The sequence below is a fragment of the Guillardia theta genome, assembly GCF_000315625.1.
Source record: "Guillardia theta CCMP2712 unplaced genomic scaffold GUITHscaffold_289, whole genome shotgun sequence".
Lineage (NCBI taxonomy): Eukaryota > Cryptophyceae > Pyrenomonadales > Geminigeraceae > Guillardia > Guillardia theta.
The window spans coordinates 1-23,170 of NW_005434387.1; the positions used below are offsets into that span (position 1 = coordinate 1).

Consider the following 23,170-nt stretch of genomic DNA (forward strand, 5'->3'; position numbering starts at 1 on the left):
AGTGATTTAAATCTCTCATGATCATGATGCAAAGATATCAACAACAAGACTTGCTGGTTACCCGTAGAGTGGAACTCCAAAGTATGGGATCGATTGGCGCTCAATCTGAAGGAGGGAGGGTTCTTGAAAGCAAGGATTGTGCATCGGCCAGACATTGTAGAAAGTAGGTTGGTCAGCTTGAAGAAGCTGCTGCTCCCTCTGATCGCCAAAATCAGGATAACATGTGCAATGAAAAGAATCGTCGCTAACTCCAGAATCTCAAACAAACAGCACCTCACTGTCACAGTCATAGGCATTATGGTCGTACACTTTGACATCGATGATGCCATTTCATGTGATACAAGTCAAGTCAAGTCAAGTCAAGTCAAGTCAAGTCAAGTCAAGTCAAGTCAAGTCAAGTCAAGTCAAGTCTCAAGTTACGACCTCGCTCATGTTCTCGTCGGGTTTGATAATTCCCAACTTGTTCATCTGCTCAATCACTTCTTGCACTTGGCGGGTCCGATCGGAACTGCTCCTGGCCGAGGGAGCAAGGCACAGAAATCTGCGCAGTGGCATGAGACGAGGAGAGGGGAGGATGAAGAGGAGAAGAAGAAAGCTCAGCAGCAGCAGCAGCAGTTGTACATTACCCAGTTTGCATGGCTCCCGTGTTGACATCGCATGTTCCAAGCGAGCAAGTAAACAACTTGTCGTTGCCCTTTGATGTACAAACATATCAAATCATGAGATGCACACAGTTTCCTTCTCACAGGCAGTAAGATCATTTCAGCCGCTATGCTTTCCCCAATGTATCCGATCTGAGGATATGGTTGAGTGATGGTGATTGACCAGATTGAAACAAGAAATATAAGACTAAACAAGGCAAGCAAAAGTCACCAAATTAAATTACAACACATTACAACATTTCGCAGCATCAATGCACAAAGCAAGTGATAAACCTGTCTTGTTCCAACGAAGACCGGGATGTAACCAGTAGGGCTGTAAGCGTTGCAATAGTTGATGATGTCAAGATAGGTGATAGGGGTTTGACCATTTCCAAGAGAGTTTTCTCGAAGACATCGGCGAAATTCTTCGAAGGAAATAAACCCATCGCGATCAATGTCCATGGAGCCAACAAGTTGATCGGAGAGAGAGAGGGAGAGGGTGAAGCTGAGGTCTTTGAGAACTTGGCGAACTTCTTGTGCCGTCAACATACCCTTGTCACTTTTGTCCCACCTGGTGTGAGACTGTCAAGTATTGGCATGACAATAGAAGGGAGGAAAGAAAATGGAACAATGACGGGCATGGGTGTCATTCTGATCAAAAGAGGAAGATTGTACAGCAAAAACAAGAAATCGAAGGAAGAACAAGAAAAACTGATGGCCCAAGAAGAAGCATTCTATGAACAGTAGGAAAGATACACTATGGTCGTTGTCGCAAAGATACTCAACAATGCTACTTGGATAACATGAAAGACATTAAATCGTGATTCCAAACCTTAAGAAGGTATCCAGTAAGATCTTATCAACTTCATCATCCTGCTCAACAGTAAACCAAAGGAACCGAAGATGTCGCGGAACATTCACCGCCATCAATGAAGTGCTCCACTTGTCCAGCATGTTCTGAGTGCAGCCGTCAGCTGAAGTCGATCGGTTGAGGAGTTTTCAGACTTGTCTGATCAGCGTCGTTGTCAGCCCCTCGGGTCGAAAAGGAGCCACGTCTGCAGTACGGGGAGGCAGAAACCGGTCGATGACCTTTGCGATGTTGTAAAAGAGACAATCAGCAGGTGTGGAGGTAGCGGAACAATGATCAGAGATTCGAGGAAGAGTGAGAGTTCACAGGTTGATTACCTGAGTTATCTCTTTGAAGACATCGAGTTCGTGTTTAGTCGAGTCTATCACTGTTGTGCGATCTTTGAAAATCTTCATGACCTGTCCGCGTCGTCACAAACAGTTCAACATATGTCATCCTTCACTTGGTCAAACGTCTCATGATGAACTTTCAGCCTGTCAGAGACATAGTTGTCAAGGTGGTGGTTGAGGTCGGGACAAAAACAATCAAACTCAACAATCAAACTCAACAATCAAACTCAACAATCATACTCAACAATCAAACTCAACAATCAAACTCAACAATCATACTCAACAATCAAACTCAACAATCAAACTCAACAATCAAACTCAACAATCAAACTCAACAATCAAACTCAACAATCAAACTCAACAATCAAACTCAACAATCAAACTCAACAATCAAACTCAACAATCATACTCAACAATCAAACTCAACAATCATACTCAACAATCAAACTCAACAATCATACTCAACAATCATACTCAACAATCAAATCAGACCTTAAGTTGATCGCATCAACAGTGTCGTCGATCCTTCGAATCAAGTTCGTCTCAACCTAAAGTGAAGCTTTGTCAAGGACTGAGATCAAAAAGAGAAGCAAAAACGCTCAAATGCGATCAAGAGGGAGGTTGGAGAGGAGAGGAGAGCCAGAGAACGATAGTACAGCATGGGGAGGAGGAAACAAGATGTGATAGGAAAGAGGAATGGAAGGTTGAGTGCTCAGCAGCAGGAGGTACCTCAGCAGGGGCAGGGTTGAACTTCGGGTGATAAATGATTCCTGCTCAAAAACATTTCACCATGATCGCAACTCAAGACGGCAGGGAGTAAAGAACAGGAGCAGGAGCAGGAGCAGGAGCAGGACCTGTGGTCGGATCGAACGCCCTTCCTGCAGCGCAGCAAGTCATCTCAACAGCAGCATGACGACTGAAGCATCGAACGAGCGACACTCACCCGAACACCACTCTCGCACCACCTCGTCCGGTCGGTCAAGTATGATGACGTGATCAGGAATGATCTTCTCCTCTATCAGCATCTTTGCCTGCATGTCAATCAGCAAGCAGAGTCAGCAACACAACAACCCTTGTCAACCTGTTCCACGGTGCGAGGAAAGCCGTCAAGTATCCATCCATGGTAGATACAATCATCCTACACCTCCATCTTCACTGGTGCACAAGGGAAAGGCAGCGAGCAAGCGCAGCATGTCCTACTCACTTGCTCGATCCTCTTCTTCACTATCGAGATCACTAGGTCGTCGGGAAGCAGCTTCCCCTCCTTGACATACTCGAACGCCCGCGCTCCCAGCTCCGACCCCACTTTCATCTCTGCTCGCAGCAAATCCCCTGTGCTAATGTGCACGCACCGATACTTCCTGCTGATCAGCGGAGCCTTCGAGCATGGTCAGCATGAGACAAGGCACCGGACTTGGTCAGGACCTGTGTTCCCTTGCCTGAGCAGGGTTTTCCTGCTAGTAAGATGCGAACCCCGTACGCACGGGAGGTAGGATTGCTCTCCTTTCGACGCTCCTCGACTGTCGACCCTGAGGCTCGAGGTTTCAAGATCAATGCGAGCAAGCGAGCATGCGGGCGCTCTTACCGACTTCTCTTGCTTGCATTCGCCAATGTGGCGGGAAACTTCTGCTCTTGACCCGCTGGGGACATGGTCAAGTCGACAAAACTCCAATGCAATGACCAAACCGGAATCGTCCATGAGCGAGACAGCAGAGGAGAGACGTGCTGGCATCTTTGAGTGCAATCAGAATCTCTCTCACGAGGAAGACTCTGCTGAGGATGATTCCCTCACCTTCCTTGAGCTAGCTTGATGCCGTCATGGTTGAAACGATTGACTGTAGAAGACCAAGAATCAAGGATAACGGTCGGAACATTCGTAGGACTCGAACTTACGTTGCACGATGAAGGATTCGCATGCAAGAACGAAAGAAAGTAGAGAAATCACGTATAACAGCACCGAAGGTAGTGACATGGTTGGCCCAATCCAAGAAACACTCAAACACACATTCGAAATCCTGCCGTAGCTTTCAGCCGTCATGGATGAGATCCCTCTCGTCCCTTCCCTCCCCTCCCCTCCTCTCCTCTCCTTCAACTCTTCCTCTTGCTCATTCTTCTCCCCTCCCCTCCCCTCCCCTCCCCTCCCCTCCTTCCTCCGTCCCCCTCCCCTCGCCCCCTACTAGCATTTTCGCATCTTTGCTCTTTGCTGATCCAAAAATTCTTTCCCCTCTTCCTTCAGCCCCTCATCCCCAACACCCCAAACACAGTTTCCAGCCCTCATCCCCGCTCAGTCACCGTTCGATCACTGGCCGGTGACCGGCCGGCCCGGGGCCGTCACTGAGGGGGCCGCTCGGCCGGCCCGGGGCCCGGGGCCCGGGCTCACTCTCCACTGTGACCTCCGACTGGCCAGACCCTATTCAGTCCAAACACCGTCCAACAATGAGTCTCCGGCTCCGTGTCACATCCGGGCCTCACGACCGTCGCAGGGCTGGAAGCGGCCGAGCCTGGTTCAAGTTTCAACTTCCGAAGTTCGGCGTTCAAGAAGCCGTACTCTAGCGACAAGGACTTGAGGTTTAACTTGAACCCTCCTACAGCAGCTCTGCCTCGCAACGCATCGGTAGGAGCCATTCTTGCCTTTGACAGTGATGTTCTTGAACACATCCCAAACTGTCACAAGTTCAACGGTAGGCTGAGCCATCATTGGATTGGCTGAGCCGGGGTAGGAGGAATTCTAATCGAAAGAAGCCTGAAGCCCATTCGCGTTGAAAACGGCAAGCACCAAGGCAGGTACAAGGAAACACCTGTTCAATGAAGTGTCGATGGAGAAGGCGATGCCGGGGATCAGAATGAAGCGAGTGTAGGAGAAGAAGCGGAGAATGGAAAAAACCCGGCTAGGTTGTAAAAGAAGAAAGGGGGTGGGGAAATCGAAAACTGCCATCAATCAGGACAAGCCATATCCTCCCTGCTCTACCAGAACCCTGTGAAGGTTGCTTGATAAACATGATTCCCTTTCTCTTGCTGTTGACAGATTTCGAGCCAGCATGGCAAATACGAGCATGTTTGATACCGTTGAAGATGTTTGTTACAACCTTGCAATTCAAGTCGAAACTACGGATGATGCTAGGTGGCATCCCAAACAAGTTCTACTACAAACTCAGTTTAGGATGAGAGGCGAAGAACAACAAGGTGGAGTGTTTGTAAGGAGAACGAGGAATGCGCTATCTGCTTGCAAGGCAGGGCTCAGTTGGCACTGATCCCTTGCGGACATGCGTCTGTGCGATGCCTGTATGGAAGCAGCAGCTGTGAGGGAGTTTCCGATGTGCTGGTCTGAACCCACAGGAGTTTGTAAGATCTACAAGGTCGGAGATTGAATGCGATGAAGAAGCATTATAATGTGATTAAACGCTCTTGGTACTCCCTTGCTGTAGTACGAGGCTGAAATCGGCATCTTGCCAGATACTTTCTGATTGAAATTATATCTGCTCTTCCTTATCCTTGCGGAGGCATATCCGTTCCGATAAGAGCTCAACACTGCGACTGAGCTGTTGTAGGAGGGGGAATCTGATTCGTCCTTCTATAGATGTCAAGCATGTCAAGATTGATGGAACAGTAGTCCTACTTAACCACCAGTTTATGGCTCTCTCGATCCATGGACATGCTTGCAATTGATGGGTTGGTCTTTCGATTTACCGTTGACTCTCATCATCCTCCTCCATCCCCCTCCCTTCGTCCCTCATCGTCTCGTCTCCTGTCCTGTCTCGTCTCGTCTCGTCTCGTCTCGTCTCGTCTCGTCTCCTCTCCTGTCTCCTGTCCTGTCCTGTCCTGTCCTGTCCTGTCCTGTCCTGTCCTGTCCTGTCCTGTCTTCTTGCCTCCTCTCCTCTCCTCTCCTCTCCTCTCCTCTCCTCTCCTCTCCTCTCCTCTCCTCTCCTCTCCTCTCCTCTCCTCTCCTCTCCTCTCCTCTCCTCTCCTCTCCTCTCCTCTCCTCTCCTCTCCTCTCCTCTCCTCCTCTCCTCCGCTCCGCTCCGCTCCCCTCCCCTCCGCTCCCCTCCCCTCCTCTCCTCTCCTCTCCTCTCCTCTCCTCTCCTCGCCTCGCCTCTCCTCTCCTCTCCTCTCCGCTCCGCTCCGCTCCCCTCCGCTCCCCTCCGCTCGTCTCGTCTCGTCTCGTCTCGTCTCGTCTCGTCTCGTCTCGTCTCGTCTCGTCTCCTCTCCTCTCCCCTCCCCTCCCCTCTCCTCTCCTCTCCTCCCCTCTCCTCTCCTCTCCTCTCCTCTCCTCTCCTCTCCTCTCCTCTCCTCTCCTCTCCTCTCACGTGTCCACTTCTGCAAAGTTGTGGGTCAAATCAGGATTTAGCGTCCTTTCCCACCCCACCCCCTCATTCCCAACAATCTATCACCCTACTTTGTACCCGTTCATCTCCCTGCAACCTGAGGTCACGATAGGGGTACTCGTCTAATTGAGAGGGGGTGGAAAAACGCGAGTTTCCCGCCTCCTCCCTCTGCCCGCACTCCTCCTCCTCCTCCTCCTCCTCCACCACCTCCTCCACCTCCACCACTACCTCCTCCTCCACCACCACCACCTCCTCCACCACCTCCTCCACCACCACCTCCTCCATCACCACTACCACCTCCACCTCCACCACCACCACCTCTTCCTCGACCTCGTCATCTCCATCGATTGTTCCCTCGTCCTCCCGTCATTGATTGACGCATTTTCAGTGACTTTCACAACACTTGCGGAGCAATTTCCCTCGACTTGCTCGCTCTGATTTGAGTAACAGCGGCTGCTCCGCATTGTAAGCTTTCAGCTCATGTCCAACACCATGGGTACCTACAGCTCTCAAGACTCCCAGCGATTGCAAGCAGCATTTACTGTCTACTCCTCCTCCTCGCGCAGTTCGATCTCAGAGTCTTCGAACTCCTTCATGCATTCAGCGTTCGCCACACCCTTTTCTGGATTCATGCAGTCTCAGGCTTCCTTCTCCCAGGCGAACCAGCCTTCCTCCTTCTGCTCAATCCTACCAGGGCAGCAAGAAGGTTGTATTCCAACTTCAAATCGTTTTCTTTCCATCTCAGGAGGAAGTTTTCCTGCACAGCCAGGCCAAATGAGCTACCCTTGCCGTCAGGACGTTTCCCTTCATTCTTCATCCTCTTCGTCGCTGTATCCAAACTGCTTCACAAGCAGCTCGAATTTTTCTAGGCCAGTCCCTCCATTCATTGGGGTTCCTAGCGTGCCAGGTGAGCCTCAACCAGCAAACAGCCTAACAGACCAGGCATGTCAGAGCAAGGTCGCTGGGTCTCCAAACAGTTCACAAGAAAGCTCAGGAGTGGAGGAGAAGCATCGTACTAGTGTGAATGCTTCGACTTCCCCCTCTCCTGTCCGTAGATCGCTGTCTCCCTCTCCCTCTTCTGTTCCCTCTCCCTCTTCCTCTCCCTCTCCCTCTCCCTCTGCTTCCCTCTCACCCTCTTGGTCCCCTTCTAGCTCCCGCTCTTCTGCTTCTCGATCAGTGTCTGGTTCCCGCTCGGCATCAGCCTCGGCGTTTGCTTCGGCCTCTTGCTCGGCACCTGCCTCTACTTCTCCCCCTCCTCCTCCTGTAGCTCCTGCAACCAGTTCGACTGTTCCTGCTCCTTCTCCTCCTCGTGTTGCAGCCTGTGTCGTTGAACCTCCTCCAAACTCCAATGCTGCTGCTTCTAGCTCACATTCTCCTCCGATGGATTGTTCCACCCCATATCCCTGCCCTCCACTTACTTGCTCCGGGGGACACTCGACTACAACTTGGACTTCGATGTCAACTCCAGTCTCAGCTCTGGCTCAAGCGTCAACATTGGCTCAAGTGTCCCTTCCAGCCAACGACTTCGTCGCGGACATGCCTCTTCGACCCCCTTCTTCGATCTCGACGCCAGAATCATCGTTCACAGGCTTGCCTTCGACCCCTTGTCCTTCTAGTGCGTCGCGTAACAGCAAAAGGCCGTTCACAGAAGCAGCTCTTGAGGAATGCTTGACTTGCCCGATCTGTCTGGAGCGATACTCGATGGAAGGGAATCGTCAGCCGAAGATCCTTTCGAATTGTCCCCATACCGTCTGTCTGTCATGCATTCAAGAATGCAAGAAGCCCGAGTGTCCCCTGTGCCGGAAACCCTGTCGGACAAGGGATTACACCAGACTGTCAAACAATCCAACTGTGATGAAACTTCTGAATTCTAAGGCCAGTGAAGCTGGTGCTCTTGAAGGAGGTGATGGCAACGATGTGTCCAACCACGAGCAAGAGGAACCGGATGAAGAGTCGATGTTCTTCAAACCCAACTCCTCTTTGGCAGAGCTCTATCAAGCTTTCCAGAAGTTTCGAGAAGAGAGCCAGGAGATTGATATTCGTTGGAAGAACAATGACATCAGTGAAGAAGAAGCAACAATCCAACTGCAGGGAGCCCAAGAAAGGCTGCAACTGGTTAAGAAAAGTTTCGCAAAAGCCCGACGAAAATCAATCCTTTCCACAAAGAAGGCATGCAAGTCTGTCAAGTCCGAAGACTCTGGAAGTCTTAAGACGTCTGATGTGCATTTGACTTCCAGCACACTCCATTCAAACCAGCAGAACATGTCTCCGTGTTACTCTGAGATTGAACCTGACGGTATGAATGAAGTTTCAAGCTTGAATAGCGCAGCTTTTCCTTCCAAATATGCTCCCAAAATTTCAGACATGAATGCGTACATCTACAAGCTGAAGGATGATATGATTTGTCTGGCTGAAAGTATCCCATACTCAGCTGTTCACACTAAGAAACCTGGGACCTGGAACTCACTGAATAATTGCGTCACTGCCGCATTGGATATTCAGACTCTGAGGACAAACTTAAGATGGATACTGAAACAGATCAGAACTGAGTTTCTGATGAAAGATTGGATCCAAGGCAGGCAAGAGTCGTGGGTTTCGCAATGCGAGACGTGTAGATCTCTGAAGCAACTTGAGTCACTCATTGACGAGCTTAAATCTCTTGCGATCGATTGGGACAAAGCCAACGGGACAGTCAAGCCGTCAACTTCATCAACGTGGAAAGAGCAGGACGATAGCTCAACGCAATCGAAGCCCCCGGAGCCTGAGGTCAAGAAGAAAGAAGATCCTGTCAAGACTGAGTTCGAGCCGCCAAAGAATCCGAGAGGTGTACCTATCAACAATCATAAAATTCGCATGCAAGGGCTACCTGCTGGATGGCAAGGAAGCCTGGCACGAGGAAAAGATAGGTACTTGTACACCTTCACCAGCCCCGACGGTCTCACAATGACGGCGCCCTCAGACATTCTAAAGTGGTGTGAGCAGTTCCAAGGGATGGAGGCTGACAAACAAAGGAACGCGTTCGTCAAGAGCATACGGGAGGCAAAGAAAGCTTTCAGGAGAAAGTATAGCACCTTGAAACTTTGCCGGGCAAGAAGGGCCCGAGCCAATACAGGCGACCGACCTCTGCCTGCCCAGCCGCAGGATCCTGCACAGGATGGTGAATCAGTAAGGAGCGAAACGCAGGAAGAGGAGGACGAGTCCTGTCGAGCGAAGGGATCTGAGGAGGGGAGCGACAAGAAGAAAGCCAAGTTGAAACGGCAGCTGCTCAACCGGCGGCTGAGGAGGAAGTGGTTGAGGGAGGGGATGATAAACAGGGACAACGAGGAGCTGCCGGAAGGATGTCAGTGGTATGTTGCCAACGAGAACGAGACTATAACTGGCATCTCTCGACGGTACAAGCTCGACCCCGAAGTCCTCGTGTCCCTCAACCGCCACAGGCTGATGGAGTTGAAGAAGAAGTCGCGCTTCTACGTTGGGACCAAGCTCCTCCTCCCCGACTGGGTGGTGGTGGACAGGAGGGTGAAGGGAAAGTCTGTGGGCAAGGCTGGTCGAGAGGAGAGCGAGAGAAGGCAAGCTGGGAGCGAGTTGGGGTGAAATAGAAGAAACCCAGTGTCATTCGAGCATCTCTACATTTGAAGTCGGGGATCCAGTCCTCTGGGCATCCTCCTCCTCCTCCTCCTCCTCCCCTCCCAACCTCTCCTCGTCCTCCCTCTCGTCCTCCCTCTCGTTCTCCCTCTCTTCCTCACTCTCCTCCCTGTCACCCTCCCTATCTTCTGCTCCATCCTGTTCCTCCACCATGTGCCGAGGGATCTTTACCGGCAGGTCGACGACTTCATCTGCCTCTGACGAGCTCATTCCCTGTGCATGTCTCTTGTTTGCAGTTCGTTGCTCGTTCCCGTTCGTCATGCTGTGAAGCTCTTGCTCCTGTTCCTGTCTTCCCTCCTCCTCTTCCTGCTCCTGCTCCTCCTCCTGCTCCTGCTCCTGCTCCTGCTCTTCCTCCTCATTTCTTGCCAGCGAGCCTTCAAAGATTCTGCCTTTCACGACGAACTGAATGTTGACCGACTGAAACAACGGTCATCATCATCATCTCCACCATCATCTCCATCATCATCATCATCATCATCATCATCATCATCATCATCATCATCATCATCTCCATCTCCATCATCATCATCTCCATCATCATCATCTCTATCATCATCATCATCATCATCATCATCATCTCCATCATCATCATCTTCAGCAGCATCAGCATCAGCAGCAGCAGCAGGAGCAGTATCTCTCGTCGTCGTCATGACCAACTACATCTTCCTGCTCTTCGATCATTCCATCATCTCATCTTCACCTTGCGATCCCTTGAGATTTCTGTCACTTTGCATCGGAACGCAAGCGGCGGCTGCTCCGGACGGCTCGAGCATACAGCCTTCGGGTCTTGAAAGAGGACGCTCCTAGTTGCAACCTGAAGGTCTTTGCGGCTGATAACTCATGGTGACTTGCGCGGGAGGAGAGAGGAGGGAGAAGGGATAGGGGAGGAGTGGAGAAGCGAGGACGAGGAAGCGGAGGTAGAGGAGGAGAAGGAGGTTGAAGAGGAGGTTGAGTAGGAGGAGGAGGAGGGGGGGGGGGGGGGCACAGGAAAAAAGGGGAGAGGATGAAACAGAGAGGGAGGTCAAGGAGGAGATGATGCAGGACGAGAACGAGGAAGGAGGGAGGGGACGGAGGAAAGTGAGAAAAGGAGGAAGAAGAGAGGAAGGGTGGCGATGGAGGAGGACGAGGGAGGAAGGGAGGGAGGGAGGAGGAGGTAGGTGGAGGAGGGAGGAAGGGAGGGAGGAAGGGAAGGAGGGAGGGAGGAATGAAGGGAGGGAGGGAGGGAGGGAGGGAGGGAGGAGACCTGGGATGAGGTTGAAAGCAAGGCAGAACAGGGCGAGCCATCCATCCTTCGAACCCGTCTCCTTCCCTGAGACGAACCTGAAGGAGCGATGAGCTCCAGGAGGATGAGGAGACAGAGCAGGAGCAGGAGCAGGAGCAGGAGCAGCAGGAGCAGCAGGAGGAGAAGATGGAGACGAAGGAACAGAAGCAGGAGCAGGAGCACGACGAGCAGGCAGGAGAGGCAGGGGAGGAGGAGGAAGTGAAGGAAGTGGAAGATCACCGGGGTGAAGTGCATGTCTTCAACCATCTTCTTGCGCTTCTTGGCGTCTTCCCCCATCTGGATCCACTCTGGAACAGAGACAAGGCAGAAGTGAGCAGAGATCTGAAGAGAGAGTTGAGAAGAGATTTGTGATTGCAATCATGATCAGGGCCAGAAGAATGTCGAAGTGGAGAGGTGTGCTGGGTTCACCAGACAGCAAGTAGACGTTGCCCTGAGTTGAGTTGTTCTGTCCAACATTATCAAACACGACAAGCAGCAGAAGGGGAAACGAACATGCAAGTCGATGTCATCTTCGTGTGTTTCGCTGTAAAACAGGATCAGCAGGAGCAGGAGGTTGAGGAGGAGCAGGAGCAGGAGCAGGAGGTTGAGGAGGAGCAGGAGCAGGAGCAGGAGCAGGAGCAGCAGGGATTGTGTACACCTGGTATCCTCCAAGATCTCTGGATCTTCTACGGTATCCACTCTCTGCTTCGGCACGGCTGATATCTGCCAAACAAATATGCAATGACAAGGAGGATTGGAAGCCAAAGAAGTCGTCATGATAACAAACAAGCAGAAACAACAATCTCTTCTCGTGATTGGGATGTCAAGCTCCGTGACACAATTTCAATAGCCATCATATCAACAACGAAGGAAGATATCATGATCATACCGGTGTCTTGACTGACTGCCTTAGCTGTGTGAAAACAATCAGGTTGGAATTCTGGTGCAATAACACTCACCGCGTTCAGACATCTTGTCATCTTCTTCACTTTACCGTTCAGCGCATCCTGTTGGATCGGATCACTTGTGTTGAGATGGCGAAGAAGTTCAAATCAATCAGGACAACAAAAATCTTTTGCAAACAAGATTTTCATCCGCAAACTCTTGGCAGCTCGGTTGTGATAAGCACACACTCACGACCAAGAAGACATTCAGAGCATAACCAAGACGCAAACACAACCAGAGACAACTGGCTGCTTGCGCATACATGTATGCACACCTGCTTTCCAACAGCTTTCCTCCCGAAGGGCGAGTAGATGGTCCGATGAGAAGGATGCAGGTGCGGAGTTTCCCGGCGGTGCTGTAGAAGCTTGGAAGGGTTCTTCAAGGATTCTTTGATCCATCCCCTCACGCTCTCCGTCTCCTGCTCAGCTCGTCATGTCGTCTCACGAGCAGGAAGCAAGCAAGGGACCTCGTCCTTTGACCCGTCGCGGTACCAGTGCTGAGGTTGAGGTCAGCGACGAGGCAGAGAGGCGGGGAGAAGAGTCAGACGCATGACGAGGAGGAGAAGACAAGAAGGAGGGGGGAGTATCAGCAGCAGCAGCAGCAGCAGCAGCAGCAGCAGCAGCAGATATCGAGGAAATGACAAAGTGGAGGAGGAGGAGCAGGAGGAGACAAGGAAGAGTCGGGGCATGTACAGACCAGGAGTCTGATCAGATCCATCCCAACCATCTTCGACATCTACAACATCGTCATCGTCAACAGCCTACGACAGCAGCAGAGCTCAGTTCACTTGGCCCATGTCAGCGTTCAACCTCTGCACGATCTCCCTCATCCAACCCTGACAACTCGCAAGTCAGACAGTGAACAACACTCAACGATTTTCACCTTGGTGTCTTGCCAAAGGCGAAATTTCAAGAAATCCTCCTCAACCCTGTCGAAGACTTGACGGCCAAGGTTCTTCTCCCCAAGATGTCGAGTCAAGATTGCTCGCTGCTTGTCTTGATCTTTCTTCTGTTCACTCCTCGCATCTGACATGCTTGCTGTCTTCTTCATGTGTGATAGCGACTTCGCGACCTCTCTGAATCTTTCCCTCACCCTTGCATCTGTTCCATCCACCATGCTCCCAAAATCTATTCCTTCACACCAACGACTGTCACCAACACAGTCAGTCACAGCAGCTGGAGCACCTTCAAGTTTCCCTCTGAAGACACTCTCGTCAACATCATGTCCTAGAATCAACCTGGAGCAAACAAGTTTGACCCGCGTGCAACAGCAAGCAATCAACCCTACGTGATGGTCATATGGTGCCTTGTAAGGTCGGGGAGCTTGTTCGGGACAGGAACATCTCTCCATGTCACGCTCCATCCGCATGATTGCTGGTTGTCATCTTGCAAGTGAAACACCGAGCTGAGACAAGTCCCTTGTTTGATCTTACAGATCAACACTGAACAGTTCACCCTCAATGAAGCAAATCGTACAACCCCAGCACTCTCACCATACATACATGCCTCCTTGTCCTGCCCGTGTGCGATCAACCTCAGCCTGCTCGTGTTGTGTGTTGAGAACTCACAGCAGCATCTTTGCCTGACATCCCATCGCTCAGAAGAAATTGATAGGGTCCCCTATTCCTACCCGGAGCTGAAACAAAAGGTTGCTCGAAGACTGGAGATTTCCGCATCTATCTCAAACTGCCTCCCCAGCGCGAATTGATTCGCCATGATGATCAATCCCCTGCATAAACCTGGAGCTAGGAGGAAGACAAGAGATTACAACAACAACATGGCAACGTTGCTGAGAGACCTTCAGTTTCCGAAGGTTTCTTCAGACAATTCTCACACTCCATAATCTCCATCTTGCGATGACGAAAGTGGATCTTCACAGCTCACATTGAATCTTGGCTGATGGTTCAAGAAGATCATCAATAACAGCTCATTGTATCGTGATCGGCACAACAAAACACATAAAGCTGCAGATGTTCTAACGGCAAACACTCCTCATGCTGTTTTGTTTCACAACCCTGCTCCATACGCCCCGACCTTTAACTCTATCCCTCTCCTCCTCCTCCTCCTGTACCTCTGCCCTCTCTCCCCCATCCTCCCCCATCCTCCCCCTCCTCCTCCTCCTCCTCCTCTCGCGCTTCCCACCTGGGATCCCCTTGACTCCGGACATTTCCTCTGGTTCTGCAGATTCGCCTCAGGATCGAGAATGACCGAGGCGGGCCTGCTGATAACGAGAGCTGAACTCGAGTGACTCGGCGCCGGGGCTGCCGGGCGGCCGGGCCGGGCGGCCACTCCCCGGGCCCGGTTGTACGGTTAGTACCATGCCAAACTCACTGAATGCAGATATTGATGAGTCACACCGACCTCAGCTCATGAGCTCAACAAGACTCAGTGTATGCTAAGATGTAAGGGTGGGTTTGCAGAAAAGTTTTGTACACTTTATGGCTGACCGTCACCGAGTCACTGTTACGGTTTATGGTTGACTTTCAGTTATGGCGACCACTGATGGGGGGAGGTCAACTTGACGTTGCTGTTGTCGATCCGATCTAGGAGCCTGACTCGCGGCCGGAGCAGCTGAGCCTGGCAGGCTGAGCAGGCATGAGGGGCAGGGAGCGGCTCTGCCAGACCAGCAGGGGCAGGGGCAATGTGGCAGGAGCAGCCCGTGCAGGAGCCTGAGGGGCAGGGGCAGGGGCCGCCCGGCCAGGAGGAGGAGGAGCAGGAGGAGGAGGAGGAGGAAGAGCAGGGACAGGGGCAGGGGCCGCAGGAGCTGCCAGATACATGCTGATAGTGTTTGCAAGAGTTTGCAAGTTGATTAGTTCGGTTTGTTTTGCCTTGGCACAAGCATTGAATGTCTGGAAGAGTAATCCCTTTGGATAATTATTGCACGGTATATTGAGAAGTATCGTTCTCCTCAGATTCAGCGTTGAGATACAATCACGTCGAGTTACGTATGCTTAAGATGTATCCATGGTTGTGGTTATGGCAGTAAGAGACAGTTTTGATTCTTCTCTTGCTCTTGCTCGATTTGTCGGGTTGTCTCAATTTTTTTGATTTCATCTCGAAGGATCATGGTCTTGAGATCAAACATGTGATGTGCTGATAAAGTATCAAGAGATTGAGCTCGTACAAGACACTCTCACCTTGCGTTGCGACATCCAGCAGATTGCTTAATTCCTCCCTTTGTGACATGTTGTTCTTTGCCATGATTGAAGTGAAGTAGAGTGAGATTTCGTCAAGCGCCTCTTCATCAGCTTCAATTCTTTCTAATCGCGTGTTTGTGTCACGGAGATTAAAGCTAGAGAGTTCCTTCAGATTGCAGTCCTGGCAGCTTTTCACTCACGCGCATAGAAGGATCAACATACACCACCGTCTCCTCCAACAGGCATTTGCGAGCAATTGAAATCTTCTCTTTCAAAGATCTGATGTTCTTTCCAAACATCAACACAGTCATGTTGTCCTCTCATTTATTCACCTGTCGAGTGAGATGAAACTGAGCGATGATGCTGTAGTCTCGTAGTAAGATCTCTTCTACCCCTCTCATCACCTGCTGCCTTTTCACAACCTCACATCTCCAAGAATTCTCTACAGACCTCAGTCAAGTCTTCCATGTTTGTCTTCTCTTTATCCGCTATGATTGTCAATATCCTGAAGATCTTCGACACACGCCTCATCTTCAGCAAGTGAGATCAAACGTGTCTTGTTGAAACTCATCAAACCTTGGCGACAGGGAATCTGACTAGTTCTGCTTCAAAGCTCGAAGCGCTGTGATCATGGTTTCTCCGTTCTATCAGGAGCTGCAGACATCATGTGACCATAAGGAACTATTATCTACTTCCCGCCTCTACCTTGACTTTCTCTCCAGGAACGTCTGAGCTACACAGATGTCGTTGGACATCGTTGTATGAGTGCACACTTTGATGATTGATCTGCAACATGTGTAAAGATGTTTGGTGAAGTAGGTGCCGGTGAAAGTCGTCAGTACGTACCCTCTTCCTCCTCTTCCTCCCCTCCCTCGCCTCCCTCTCCTCCCTCCCCTCCCGCTGTTCCTCGCACTTCTCTCTGCGTCCCTCTCCTCCTATCTTCTCCTCTCCCTCACCTCAACGATCTTGTCTGAACTCTGCAGTCGAGCGAGAAACGCCTGCGAGCACTGAGCAACATCCGATGTACTGCATCCTCGTCAAGGATCCTTACCGGCCCACCAGGGATGATGCTCTCTATCTCCTTGCAGCAGCCTCCGTCAGCCCCTTCGACATCTTCATCCCCTAACTTACCGTGTCAGTGACAACCATCCCCAACGTCGTCTTCGGCATATTTGGCTCGAAAGATCCTTCAGAGCGATCGTCTCCGAACAGTGCGAACTGGCGTCACTGAGGTCAGCGAGGGCTGGAGCAGGGAGGGCTGCAAGCCAACGGCAGTCTACCTCCATGCTCGAGAACATGTCGCTATCCTCCTCCATTCTCTCTGCCGCTTCCTCCGCTTCTTTCATGGCCGCTGCCGCCCTGAGCATGGTTTGCGGGATGAAACGGTAAACTTTATAACGTTATGAGTATTATGAGATCTCAAATTATAAAACCTCGTACTAAAACAGTTGAGTAAAACTTTCATCATGGCGGGGCGCATTAGCGAGAGGGAGGAGGGGGAGGAGGAGACGGGGGCACACACTTGCAGCATGCTGTGATATGCTGTGATATGCTGTGATATGTGTTGATATGTGTTGATATGTGTTGATATGTGTTGATATGTGTTGATATGTGTTGATACGTGTTGATATGTTTTGATATGTGTTGATGTGGTATGGTCTTCGGTGATTCATAAGGTAATGACATGTCGCAACATGCTATGATACATTTTTTACATCATAAGTGTTGATGAAATTGGATGGAATAGGATTGAATATGAAGAGATAGGATTTAACTTTTTTTCAAGGTTGCATAGTTTGACATCTTTTTCTTTCAGCTGTAGGTGTAGCAACATGCGTGGATTTGGTGGGAGCATCGAGGCAGCCATACAGCCACTGTGACTGCCGTGAATCCTCCTGCATTCAGCGATGACCGTCGCCTGGTCCTCTACCATGACCTGCACGTTCGGGGGTGTCACGTGGTTGAGCAGCAGGGGAATTTTGCTTTTGGTCCTGCTCCTGCATATCAGGGCGACGTATGAGATAACTCCGCTATCATCCGCACCATCTCGCTTGCATGCTCAATGCATGGAGTTCAGGGGCCCTGCCTCCTACCACCCAGCCTTGTGTCTGCGAGGCGGGAAGTCTCGGCCGGGAAAGAGAAGGAAGAGCAGGAAGGGAGAGGAGGAGGAAAAGAAAGGGGAGTCTTCCGAGCTCGAATCGGAGGCGCTGCGTTCGGACTATCCCACCTCTCAATGCGAACTTTCCAGCATTCCTGAAGACGCTTACAAGGACATATCGGACTCCAAGATGTCCAGCGTGGACTCTCAGGCTGACGAGATGCAGGAGGAGGGAGAGGGCGAGGAGGAGCCGGAATCGGAGAAGGAGGAGTCTGAGGACGTGGAGAGATCAAGTGAGGATGTTAGGGAGGAGGGTGTGATGGGAGAGGGAGAGGGCCAAGTTCCTGGGGATGCCTTGATGACAGTAGACAAGTCTGAACGAGACCTGTTGCAAGAGGAGCTGCTGAACGCGAGCAGGGTCGGCGACTGCAGGCTGATCCGATCGCTGATCTCTCAGGGGGCGGACCCCAACGGCAAGACGAAGGACAACGTCGAGCACGGTTGCATCCACCTAGCTGTGAAGGGAGGGCACCTAGAGGCGCTGGAGACTCTGACGTCCTTGGGAGCTGACGTCAGCATGGAGTGCGGTACGGGAGATACTGTCCTTCACCTCGCGTCCCAGCACGGACATGCCAAGATCGTAGCTAAACTCCTTCAAGACGGCTTCCCTGTCGACGCCCATGGGTTCGGGAACCGAACGGCTGTCTTCGATGCCTCCGTCAAGGGGCATGCGGACGTGTTTGCCCTACTGGTTGAGCATGGAGCTGACGTGAACGCGTCTGATATGTGGAGCTCGACTAGCCTGCATGAAGCTGCCCGCTTCGGCCGATGCGACATGATCCAGTGCCTGGTGGACGCTGGTGCTGACCTGGAGGCAAGGGACTGGGGCTCGAGGACTCCCTTACATGTGGCAGCCGAGCATGGCGAGACTGAGGCGTGTGATCTCTTCCTGGAGCTCGGGGCGTCGCTGGAAGCGCGAGCGGAGAACGACTTCAACGCTCTTGAGTGGGCGGAGTGGCGAGGGTTCAAGGAGACGGCACAGCTGCTGCGGAAAGCGTACGGGATCATGGAGGATAGCGACGAGATGGAGGTTGAAGGCGAATTCGGTGAAGTTGCCGCATGCGAGTTTGTGTGTTGTATCGTGACGTCCGCATGCTGTGTTTCAGACGGGAACGTGACTGCGCTGGTGGAGAGGCAGAGGAAGTCCAACGCCATCGTGACGACCGAGGAGAGCAGCATAAGGAATCTGCTGGTGTCGAGGAAGGACTGGTTGAGCGAGAGCCGACGGGTGCTGATCAAAGTAAGGATGCTCTCCTCCAGTCCCTCTCGTATTTTTCTAGGATGAAGGTGATGATGATGCTTTCGCAGACGGGAAAGAAGAAGGGTCTTGCATTGTACACGGACATGGCTGGGAGGCTGGTTTCGAACGATCAGGTTGAAGAGAGTGTGTACAGGATGATGATTATTGCGAGGAATGAGATGATGATGATGATGATGGAGATGATGATGATGATGATGATGATGGAGATAATGATGGATGATGATGATGGAGATGATGATGATGGAGATGATGATGATGGAGATGATGACGATGATGAGATGATGAAGATGATGTTGATGGAGATGATGGAGATGATGATGATGATAGAGATGATGATGATGATGGAGATGTTGGTGTTGGAGATGATGGAGATGATGATGATGGAGGGTTTGGAGACAGCGAGCTCGTCGCTCACCTACAAGCAGGACATGGGGCCGGCCATTGGAAGACCGTCGAACGCGGGTGTGAGTCATCTCAAGAACAAGCAGGTAAGCAGCAAACATGTTCATTTAGCAGCCTCACACCTCGATCAGTGCCGAGCAGTTGACTGCACAAGGACCGCCTACTTCGGTGACCCACATGATAGCATCAGAAGGTTCTGTCGCATACACAGGTGAGAGGAAACGAACATGTTTGTTCGACATGTCTTGAACTTGTCTTTACTTGTCTCTTATTTGCCCATTACTTGTCTCTTACTTGTTGTGGTTTCGCACAGACGTGAAACAGACATCGACGTCTATTATAAGGCTCCTGCTGTCCCGCATTTCGGCAAGAAAGTTCCACTGCCATGGCAGCTCAACTAAGGAAATCGACGAGCTAGAGGACGAGGAGAACAGGGAGGAGAGGAGAATTCGGAGAGGAAGAGGAAGAAAGTGGGGAGAGGGGGAGGGGGAGCGGATGGAGGGTTTGAGCTGATGACAAACAGGGATGATGTTTGCTTGAACATAAAGCGTAGCACTCCTACTTCGGTTCTTGTTGTTTGCATTCGTGATACACGAGTCAGATTGAAGGGGATGGAGTTAAAACATTCATGACATTTGAAGAAGAATATTCTTGTGTGAACATCTACAATATTTACGACGATAGGAAAGGAACCTTGAGCAGAAACCCTTACGACGACGGCGAGGAAACGACGGGGGAGGAGAGGAGGGCAACGAACTTGTTCGGAGAGTTGGTGAAACCCTCTTCCTCATACAACTTGATCTTGTCATTCCCTCCGTTCCTCCACTTCTGCCTCCCCCGCCGAGCATGTCCCTCCCATCCTTCCTCTCCGTCGAGCGCGACTGCTCGAACCAGGCGCCGAGGAGGAGGAGGAGGACGATAGGTGCAAGCAACGAGCCCATGAAGCTGAGAGACCAGCGCAGGTCTGCCACGTCACGGATGGAACCGACGAGGATGGGGCCGGAAAAACTTCCTAGCTGAGCGAACATGTACTTGACTGCAAACAAGGAGAGTGAGTTGAAGAGCATCGAACAAGAAGAGTCAGGAAGAGAACAAGGAGGGAGGAGGGCTGGAGGAGGGCGAAAGGGATAGGGACAGAGGAAGAGGAATTGGCGGAGGAGAAGAAGGAGGAGGATGTAAAGGAGAATGAGGAAGTGAGGGAGGATGTGAAGGAGGTGTGAAGGAGGAGATGAAGGAGATGAAGGAGATGAAGGAGGAGGAGGAGGACCAGGAGGAGGAGGAGGAGGAGGAGGAGGAGGAGGAGGAGGACCAGGAGAAGGAGGAGCTTCACCTGCTATGGCCTGGTCACGGTATTCGCTGGGGATGCCCGAGAAGAGCGCGACGCCGCTGAGAGGAGACTCGGAGAAGTTGTAGATCAGGAGCCCTCCTGACAGACAGGCGATGGCGACTAGCTGGCTCGGTGACCAGAGGGAGGAGAGGAGGAGGGGCATGGCGAGGACGCATACAGTAGCTGAGAACATGCTCGAGATGTAGGCTCGCCTCTCGTCGCTCTCCTCGCTATGATAAGCCTCCTGCTGCTGACTCGCGCACAGCCGATCGAGCAGCTTCCCGCCCATGATGACGCCGACGACCCCGTTGAAGAGGAACATGACTGTACAGAGCTTCCCGCTGTCGCTCTGCCGCATCCCAAGGTGAGACATGAGGAACGAGGGCGTCCAGAACAGGAAGGACTCAAGCGCCATGCGGTGGAGGCCGGAGACAACCGTGAAGCAGGGGAAGGAGGGATGCTTGCATACGTTGACGGCGACGTTGGCCGAGCTTAGCCGCGAGATCTCCCGCTCCTTCTGCGGTCTGTGGATGAATCTTGACTCGTTGTAGAGCCCAAAGACGACGGCAGGCATGGCCAGCAGGCCGATGGCGCTGAAGGCGAACGAAGCCTGTTGCCAGTCCTTCATCTCCCCAGCGATGAGGTTGCCGAGGGAGAAGCCGATGATGGAGCTTGTGAGGTAGATGGCTGTGAAGGTGGACGAGCTTCCGGCCGGAGCAGCGTCGTCCACCAGCCCCGGCCCGAGCGTGTAGAGCGCGGAGAACCCAAGACCGTTGATGAACCTCAAGAAGAGCAGCAGTGAGTAACTAGGAGCTATCAGAGTGAAAACTTTCCCCATCTGGGCAACTGCGAACAATGAATACAGGAGGAACACAACTCGGACCTTTCTCGTCGTTGTCTTGCAGGCAAACTGCGCAATGAAAGGTGAGATCAGCGCATTGATACTTCCTATCGACCCCACGAGCCCTTGAACGGCGCCGGGCGCTTTGCCGAAATGCTGTTCGACATGTTGCATCAGTTGACTCATGAAACTCCAACTCGTGAAGAAGAGGCAGAAGCTCCAGGAGAGCACGAACAGCTGAAGGTAAGGACTTATCCTTTGCTTGTCCCTGGGCTCGCCTGCTCTCACCAGGCTTTCAGGGTCGACCGATGGCTCCTTATCGGCGCGGTGGTCGAAGAGGACGACGGGCGAGGGCTTGGGGAAGAGCTGAACGTTCATCTCCTGGAACGGTGAGGGAGGGATAGCATCAAGGCCGTCCTCGCAAAAGTCGAGGTTAACATAGTGAGAGGCTCTACCTCCCAGCAGGTCTAACACTGGAGGAGGAGCCTGTGGGTACAGCGGGTGGGGACTTGACTTGGGCTGGTCCCTTGTTTCCTCTGCATGCCTTTCAGAGCTCACGCGGTGGTTCTGTTGTACTGCCTCAGCAGCTATCAGGCCTCCCTGGTCCATGGCTCGTTTTGTCTTGTTATATGGGAAAAAGTCTTGGAAACAGAAATCCTCCTTCAGTCAGTTCGGTTTGTTCGCTTGCAAGGTGTAGGATAGATTCCGTTGATCTTGTTTTCCGAGGTTGTATTAAAAATACGTGCTAACACTCAGAGAGTGGGAATATGGCAGTGCAGCTCGATGTAGTTCAAACAAGTAGCAGAGAAAGCAGGAGGTCGATGGAGGGTGAAGAAGGATGGATAGAGCGGGGACGAAGAAGTGAAGCAACGGGATAGAAGCAGAGCCGAGAGACTAGGGAGGACAAGGTACAGGTCCAGGATGAGACGGAGGAAGGGAGGGAGGGAGGGAGGGAGGGAGGGAGGGAGGGAGGGAGGGGGAGGGAGCACGACTGGAGGAAGTTGGGGAAGGAAACAGGTCGAGAATGAGTGGAAGGATCTTTTTATTGGGTGCAGAATGGGGGCCGATCACGGGGGTGGGGGTAGTACTTAAAAGATAGAGTGGAGGGTGGTCAACTCCGGGGGGTGTTGGAATAAGGGGGTGGTCCTGGATGCTGAGGACGCAAGAGGGAAGGGTGGGGGTAAATGTGCTGCAAAGATGGGGTGATGAAAAGAATTCTTTGGGCATGGTGGGGTATCAAGATTCGGGGGATGGAAAAACTCTCCAAGGGGGTGGGTGGTACCACATAAACACGTTTGTGTTGGTGGGGTGGTGCTATGTCCACATTGTGGTTAATGGACCAGGGGTGATAGTATATAATCCAGGGGTGGGGGTACAGAATTTGACAGTGGCTTGTGTTGCCGAGTGGGGTGAAATACGGTTGAAGGTAGGGGTACAATCTGTAGAATACTGGTGAGGGTGGTGGAATTGCCGTGTCTTGAGGGTGGGGTGGACAGGAGCACTTTTCTAGCAGAGAAGGAAAAGAAACTCGGAGAAAAGAACTCCATCTCGGGGGGTAGGGTGGCTGACCCTACCCTTCTGTAAACCTAACATCGATGTCTGAGATGAGGTAGGGTGTCGTACCCCACTATACCCAATCCAGCAGGCGCTTCCAGTTCCAACACGCCGTCACCCACCCACCCCCCTTCTGTTTTTTAATTGAGTACTACTGTACCCCTACATTAAATAACGATATCCACCGGTGTAGATCATGGCAGAACCCCTGAGTACACCATGGAATTCCATCACCACCGGTAGTCTCAATTCTTTTTTCCCCACACTTCATACGCCCTTCCCCCACCTTTAACAAACCCGCTCCCCCGAGCTAAACCCCCCCCACCCCCACCCCATCCATGACAAGGGTGAATCGCTGACCCCACCGGTCCAGGAACTTTGAAAAAGGTCGCTGATCCGACTCTGTTGACGACCCCCCCTTCTCCCCACATCTCCAGCTTTCCGAGTGGCCCTTTTGATAGTCGTATCCCTACAGATTCC

General features: G+C 51.9%; 6 protein-coding genes across 6 annotated transcripts; 2 read left to right on the forward strand and 4 right to left on the reverse strand.

Moving 5' to 3' along the window:
• Window positions 1–2,731: 2,731 nt before the first annotated feature.
• On the reverse strand, window positions 2,732–3,308 carry GUITHDRAFT_82907 (hypothetical protein; the record flags this gene model as incomplete). The annotated part of the gene is made up of 4 exons (XM_005818570.1): window positions 2,732–2,869; window positions 2,920–2,976; window positions 3,043–3,216; window positions 3,264–3,308. Coding segments are annotated over 4 exons (414 nt in total), but the record flags the coding sequence as incomplete, so codon positions are not given.
• A 4,307-nt stretch (window positions 3,309–7,615) lies between these two features.
• Window positions 7,616–9,754, forward strand: GUITHDRAFT_149165 (hypothetical protein; the record flags this gene model as incomplete). The annotated part of the gene is made up of 1 exon (XM_005818571.1): window positions 7,616–9,754. The coding sequence occupies one exon, from the start codon at window positions 7,616–7,618 to the stop codon at window positions 9,752–9,754; it is 2,139 nt and encodes a 712-aa protein (XP_005818628.1).
• Window positions 9,755–9,772: 18 nt separating this feature from the next.
• Window positions 9,773–13,061, reverse strand: GUITHDRAFT_122159 (hypothetical protein; the record flags this gene model as incomplete). Its single annotated transcript, XM_005818572.1, has 14 exons — window positions 9,773–10,222; window positions 10,506–10,635; window positions 11,049–11,125; window positions 11,307–11,374; window positions 11,496–11,532; window positions 11,580–11,610; window positions 11,725–11,789; window positions 11,956–11,979; window positions 12,026–12,073; window positions 12,286–12,429; window positions 12,478–12,507; window positions 12,708–12,746; window positions 12,799–12,846; window positions 12,894–13,061. The coding sequence occupies 14 exons, from the start codon at window positions 13,059–13,061 to the stop codon at window positions 9,773–9,775; spliced, it is 1,359 nt and encodes a 452-aa protein (XP_005818629.1).
• Window positions 13,062–14,984: 1,923 nt separating this feature from the next.
• On the reverse strand, window positions 14,985–16,514 carry GUITHDRAFT_122160 (hypothetical protein; the record flags this gene model as incomplete). Its single annotated transcript, XM_005818573.1, has 11 exons — window positions 14,985–15,103; window positions 15,148–15,328; window positions 15,375–15,434; window positions 15,480–15,551; window positions 15,598–15,678; window positions 15,724–15,801; window positions 15,853–15,933; window positions 16,104–16,145; window positions 16,199–16,228; window positions 16,279–16,365; window positions 16,428–16,514. The coding sequence occupies 11 exons, from the start codon at window positions 16,512–16,514 to the stop codon at window positions 14,985–14,987; spliced, it is 918 nt and encodes a 305-aa protein (XP_005818630.1).
• A 1,443-nt stretch (window positions 16,515–17,957) lies between these two features.
• On the forward strand, window positions 17,958–18,260 carry GUITHDRAFT_40914 (hypothetical protein; the record flags this gene model as incomplete). Its single annotated transcript, XM_005818574.1, has 1 exon — window positions 17,958–18,260. A coding segment is annotated over one exon (303 nt), but the record flags the coding sequence as incomplete, so codon positions are not given.
• An 824-nt stretch (window positions 18,261–19,084) lies between these two features.
• Window positions 19,085–21,745, reverse strand: GUITHDRAFT_149169 (hypothetical protein; the record flags this gene model as incomplete). Its single annotated transcript, XM_005818575.1, has 3 exons — window positions 19,085–19,164; window positions 19,795–20,004; window positions 20,299–21,745. 3 exons carry the CDS (start codon window positions 21,743–21,745, stop codon window positions 19,085–19,087), a joined length of 1,737 nt encoding a protein of 578 aa, XP_005818632.1.
• Between the last annotated feature and the right edge of the window lie 1,425 nt (window positions 21,746–23,170).